The sequence below is a fragment of the Trachurus trachurus genome (assembly GCF_905171665.1).
Source record: "Trachurus trachurus genome assembly, chromosome: 21".
NCBI classification, from domain to species: Eukaryota; Metazoa; Chordata; class Actinopteri; order Carangiformes; family Carangidae; genus Trachurus; species Trachurus trachurus.
Genome location: NC_139899.1, coordinates 27,190,997 through 27,197,592, shown reverse-complemented (window position 1 = coordinate 27,197,592; position 6,596 = coordinate 27,190,997). Strand labels below are relative to the sequence as shown.

Genomic DNA, 6,596 nt, shown 5'->3' with positions numbered 1-6,596 from the left:
AAAAACTCTTCAGGGTCTATAACAAGCTACATCTTGCGGAGGTTGCTTCTCTGTGCAAACCTTCCCCATAAGCTGTTTAGACAGAATTTAGACACTTGTGTTTTGGCGGGATTTGGTTAAATTTTGTCAGCATCCAGACCCATTTCCAGACGCCTTCCTTCTCTCTGTCAGTCAAACCAATCCAAATTTCGTCTGAGGTTAATATGAAGAGACCACATTATACAATTATCTAAACATAGTAATTATCTAAACATATCAATGACACAGGAAAAATGAAAAATGAATGATGAAAATTAATCACACACACACACAGGAACAAGACTAGTGTTCAGCGGCACATTGTCCATCCTGAGGAACATGTTTTCTCTGAAGCTAAACCATTGTTCATTTTGTGATAATAGCATAAAATTTGGTACACTCATTGCTGAATATGAATCTGGATATTGGGCCATCACAAATTTTTATTCTGATGACTGTGGTTACTGGCTGATGATTTGCCTAACCTACAGCTGCTGTTTCATGTTTTCAGGGCCACAAATATAATTTAGAGAATTTTTAAAGTGGGGAAGGCTTTATTACAATGTCACAGAACAGAACATAAACTCTTTATAAGTTTTTATTGGCTCTCACGTTTCCCCTCGCAGTCTATGGTCTCCTCTTTTTATTGGGGTTTTCAATTGATTGATTTAGCAATCCACAGTACAAAAACAAGAACAAGTTTCTGACACGTGTTAGGGCGGGTTCACACCTAAAGGTCCGTTATCTGATTCGAACAAATGCAAGGATGATACATTGTTGCAAACACTCTGTTCGGTTCAACCAGACTAAACAAGGCTGGTGTGAATGTGACCTAAATATAAACGACTCGAAAAAAAAGTTTGGTAATGTTATTTCAGTCAATCATTTTTCCGTTTAGTAATAATAATTGGTGTGGTTTTATATCGTTGGAAAGCCTGATTAGTCAGCTTTACAGCAAGGTACAACTTGTAAGGATTGTACATTTGTGAAATAAGCAACACAGCTAAACAGGTGTTGGATGAGATGTCAGAATTGAAAAGAAAGAAAAAGGCTCGCACACCGCAGGGCTCCTAAATGCAGTCCATTTATTATCAGGAATGAGATGTCAAAAATAAAACAGGTGACTCACATTTTCACCATCACCTCCAGGTGCTTTTAATGTTGTGAAGCTGTTTACATAGATCCAATCTTCAGCAGAGTCGAACACAGACCAACATTTTTAACAAACATAACACTAGTTTTAAAGCTTTACATCATTAATCATTGCCAACACTAGGAAGCCTTCATTTCACATGTCCACTTCAAGGACGTGTCACATGACAGATCATTCCATTTTCTCTTCTCAACATCTCTGATGTGGGCACAGTCCTCCTCACCAAACTTTGAACCTTCACCTCCATTATTAGGCTCAGTTGTATGCCAGTACCTAGAAGGGAAGAACACAGCATCAACAACTGCACAGCACAGCACAACTTGCATCAGTCTGTGTGGAAGCATCAAGGTGCTTAGGGAACTGCTGTACAGTAAGTAAGTAAGTAAGTAAGTAAGTAAAAATGTTATCAAAGTGTCCTGCACAACAAGGTGCCCAGCCCCCATGGGCTTACAAGACACTCACGTGAATCACATAATAATATCCAAGACAGTCGAAAGGAAATACAATTAATATTCTCAGAATGTGAATGAAGGGCACAGACTTCTCCTGCACAACTGCCACGCCTTCTCCAAGAACTTACTTAAAAAAAATACCCCCTCCAAACCAACATGACATTCAGAAATCCAGAATAAATCAGGATTCTTTTCTTGGATTTTTTCAAATAAAACATTTCTTAAACCATGATAAAGTGAACAGTGAAACACAAAATGAAACTCATCCTCCACAACTCCTAGGTCACAAAGTACACAAAATCACTGTTCTTCAGGAATACCTTTATACCTACCTACCTCATCTGCCAAGGGTAAAACACCTCTGTCCCTTCTTTAAATTAAATGAAACATAGGATTCAGTGGAATACTCATTTTTAATCTGAACATAATTTCTTATCTTTGCTTTTTTCCAAATATCCAACTTCCATTGTTGTTGGTGTAACAGTACACATGTACATTTAAAGCAACAATGCAGAGTTTCAGCTCAGTGCCTCCACCATCTGGTTGAGAAGCGCTATCGTCTGGGGGGAAAACGAAACTTAACGAAAACTTATCAGCCAGCGCATCCAGCGCTTCCCATTAATAAACGACAGTGTTTCCCACATGTTTGCAAGGAGACCGTGTGGCGGGTGGTCGGATCGTTCGACCACCTATTCTCTCCAAGGTGGGAATATACGGTATGTTTTTAATTTTTGGGTTAAATATGTAGTAAAAAAAAAAAATGGAAGCCTTACGACAGAGTAAGTGGAGTTCCATCGACCCATTTCCAGACGCTTTCCTCCTCTTTGTCAGTCAAACCAATCCAAATTGCATCTGAGGTTAATCCAATGAGAAATTTCTGGTAAAAATGAAGAGACACCATTATGCAGTTATCTGGACATATAACACAGGAAAGAAGATGAAAATTAATCACTCACGCACATTACCTGCTCTTCAGTACTGTCTATGACGACCAGATCTGCTCCTCTGCCTCTACAGTCCTCTCTGCCTTTGTCCCAGGTACCAGACTTAGTGGAGAGGAGGTAACAAGAACAGCTGAACATTGTCCATCCTGAGGGACATGTTTTCTCTGCAGGACACAGCGAGAGGATTACAATGACCAAATGCTCCAAAACCAAATTTGATCTCAGGTCGAGAACCAATATTTCAGTACCAAGTTGTTGCCAAGACGCAAAAAAATATGTTGATACCTGCTTTTTTTCAATAACGTGAGGATATACAACTTTGCCCTCAGTGGGCAGTGTCGAGGGCAGAACAATGTGCGAGGAAGAGTGCCAAAGAAGAATTGGCTGACATCCCAAAAAAATGGCTTCTACAAGTGCGGCTGTAGGGGTGTTGAACTCTGATCGGTCAAAATCTGCCGCAGTTGAATACTGATGGAATACAGTTAATAATGAAAGTTAGAGACCACATCCTTAAGTTATCTTTGAGATCAGGCCTGTCACAATAATTCCCAGCAGCAAGAAATGAATACATGCATTTTGCAAGGCTAAAGGTATACAGTATGTGCATGACATCTCAGCAGTTTGATTCACCTGACTGTGATTACATTCCCATCAACCACACAAAGGCTGTTTTTAATATAAGAGATAGAGATATCTGAAAGAGAAGTGGCCAATACTATCAACACACTGAATCAGGCTCCAAAGCTGAGGATAGATGACCTCGACATCAACTTCCTGAAAGAACACAAAGACACTCTGATGGCTCTCGCTCCAACCTTCAGTTGTACTGGTTGCCCGTTACGCCAAATACCGAAGCTAGAAGCTAAAGCTAAGCTAACGCTAACCGTATTTAACGAGCAGAAGCTCCAGTGTTGACAGCGGACTGAAAACACGTATTCACACTAACTCACCTGAAAACAAACTCAACAACAGCGCAGCATCACGCCTGCACCAGAAACGTTAGAGTACCGGCTGACCGTTAGTTAGCATTAGCATAGATCATTTCATGTCGACGTTGCAAACGTAAGATGTAAATATTTATATACTTTGGACCCGTAACAATTTATAAAACAATTATTTCTATACTATACATTTTTTTTCTTAGTAAAATAATACTTTTATTCTGCACCCCTCTAGACGTTCTGTGGATTTATTTTTGAAAATGAATCATTTTGATGAAAAAGTTGTAGCCATGACCTTTAATTTTCTTTACACTGGTGACTACAATTTTAGGATAATTGGTATCTTAATCTAAAAATGTTTCATTTATACACAAATAAGTCTAAATAACAGAAACATGCAAAGACTCACTGCATTCAGACAAACTCTGAAACACGTCGCGCTGGTTGGTGACTTCAATGAGGGTGTAGTTCAGCTGGTCTCTCTCTTCAGTCAGGGACAAAGACTTGTTATCGCTGATCTGGAGGAGCTCACTCAGGTAGGATGTGACAGTGGAGAACTCTATAGCTGAACCGTAATCTGAAATAAATCATAGCACATAAAACATCTGCAAAACAGGTGCAAACAGAAACATAGACAGGATCACATATTTCCTTATTCTTCCCCATGTTGCAGCTGCTCAGGTTTGAGTCCAACCCATACTTGAGTTTTGGAGGCACTGCATAATAATGAGCCTTTAATCGTGACTTCAATGCTGAATGAAGCAGACTCACAGTGAACACCGAGGCCGATGAGTCCAGCCAGCAGGAAAACACTCAGCAGACTCAGAGAGAGGACGACAGCTCCATGACATCTCCTCTCAGAGCTGGTGGGACCTGAACCAAGAAAAGACCAGTCAATAAAAACAGTCACACATAATAACAGACATTTGTTCTCTGCTCTGTCTGACTGACAGCTCTTACCTGTGGGATTGGCTGAAATGTTGAACTTGTTAGGGCTTTCGAAATCAACATTGGCGTAGATTTCGTCCATTGATGCTCACTACGATACAGAGGATCAGCTGCAGCACGGTCTGACATGAAAGGACTCAACGCTTAATGGCTTCAGCTTTCTCTTAAGATGTGAGGAAGTAACACATGCTTCTCAAATATGCCACTTTAAACAGGAAATGTGTGAGTGTAAGCAATTTATTATTCAGTGAGAAGCAATAGACATCTACAAGTCTTCACAGTTTTTTGTGTGAAATTGAGAACTTGTGACAAAGCAGTAAATGTAAGTGTATGTCCATATTCAACATTGGACACTTTACTGGTCTTCTTAAATCATCAGAGTAGTTTAAACAAACAACTAGTGACATTTCCATATTCCATTCTCTTTACATGTGAACTACATTGAGATTTTGCTGCAGCTCAGTATTCTTGCGTGTTTTTCGTTCAAAACAGCTGATGCCACTGACAGGTGGGAGGTTGGAACTGCAATACTTTGACACAGTCGTGTACCTGTTCTTCAAGACTGTCTATAATCACCAAGATGTGCTCCTCTGACTCTGCTGTCCTGTCTGCCTTCAGCCCAGGAGGCAGAGTGAGTGGAGAGGAGGTAACAGACACAACTGACCGTCCTCTGGTTTATTATGTATGTATGATGAAATGTTATGTGTGAATGGACAACAACTCACTGTAGGACAAATCTACCTACAGGTACAAATAAAGACTGAAGACGGCTGCAACTTTTTTCTCAGTTACTCAGAGACTATTTGGACTACACTCACCAAACTTTTACATAATAAACTTACACGTGTCTGATAATTTGCCATGATATTTAAAGATGGTTACATATGACATATCAATCACAAGCATGGCGAATGTGCAGGTCACAACTTGTCCACAAGAGCGTTTTGGAGTTGTTGGATTGTGTATTTATTTAGGTTGATGAGGGAAGCGTGAAAGTATCGTGCGCCTCCAATGCGTTAGCTGAGCAGCTCGCATCTCTGCCCCACCGATCTAAAAATAGCTTGCACTGACAATTAAATGTAGTGAACCTATACTCCTAAAACTATAGGGATTATGGCAACAGACAAATTTGCCAAAATGTTTTTTTTTTTTTTTTAAGGATGTGGTTCTTGTTTGACGCATGTTGTGCATGACATTGTTTTCACAGAAATAGCCTCAAGTTCACAGCTGTGTGACGCCAGGAACCATGACTCAAAGCTGCTGATCACCAAAATGTATTGTGTGAGCCAGAAAGATCATTTTGTTGACTCTCACTTCCTCATATGAAGGAGCTGCCCTGCTGAAAAAGCTCAAATGCTCATGGAGCATTTTGTGATTTCCCTCTTGCATAAATGAGGCATTCTGGTGTGCTACTCTGAGGAGAAAGTAGAGGGAAAAAACAACATGAAGATAAAAAAAAAAGAAAAAGAAAAGCTGATTTAAACTCAAAACTCATTTTTTTAAATCTTTTGGGCTGAACCAGCCTTTCAAGGGCCGTTTCCTCTGCTTCACCATGAGCCCCTTTCAGGCCACACTGTCTTCTTCCGCCACTTCTGTCCTACTTTCATCTCTATCTTGATAGCTGTTAGCTACTGTCAGATATTAAATATGAGAGGAGGCTCCCACATGCTTGAGCTTTACACTGCTGAATAACCTAACCCTTGGAGCAGATACAGTATGTCCTGAGATTTTCAGCCTTCTATGCTTATAGAATATACGTATTAGCCTTCCCGTTACAGCACACACACACACAGGGCCTGTCCCAATATGCACACTCAATCACACTTACAGCTTGGGCACTTGGGACAGGCCCATTGTACAAAAAAGAAAAATGATGTAACTAAAAAATGTTTAAAAAGAGGCTAGAGTTGTGTCAGTCAATAAATGTTTTGTCATCTTTTGTCATCAAAAGACATCTGTCAGTGTTGATTTTGTTGTTGTTTACAAGAGAACAACTGTACAGATGTTGATGTGTCACTAAAGCAAAATATAATGGAGCCAATTGTACTGGTGGAAATGACAGCCAACACAAAAATGTCTTTTTCTCAAGATGTTGGTGCCAAAATGGCTATTTGAGCTAAACTAACCTATATTCAACAGC

General features: G+C 39.9%; 1 protein-coding gene across 1 annotated transcript; it reads right to left on the bottom strand.

The window, feature by feature from the left end:
- Positions 1-1,168: 1,168 nt before the first annotated feature.
- Positions 1,169-4,538, bottom strand: LOC311004072 (C-type lectin domain family 4 member E-like; the record flags this gene model as incomplete). Its single annotated transcript, XM_083996020.1, has 6 exons — positions 1,169-1,444; positions 2,397-2,500; positions 2,589-2,731; positions 3,918-4,085; positions 4,280-4,381; positions 4,469-4,538. 6 exons carry the CDS (start codon positions 4,536-4,538, stop codon positions 1,291-1,293), a joined length of 741 nt encoding a protein of 246 aa, XP_083852146.1. The 3' UTR covers positions 1,169-1,290.
- Positions 4,539-6,596: the final 2,058 nt, after the last annotated feature.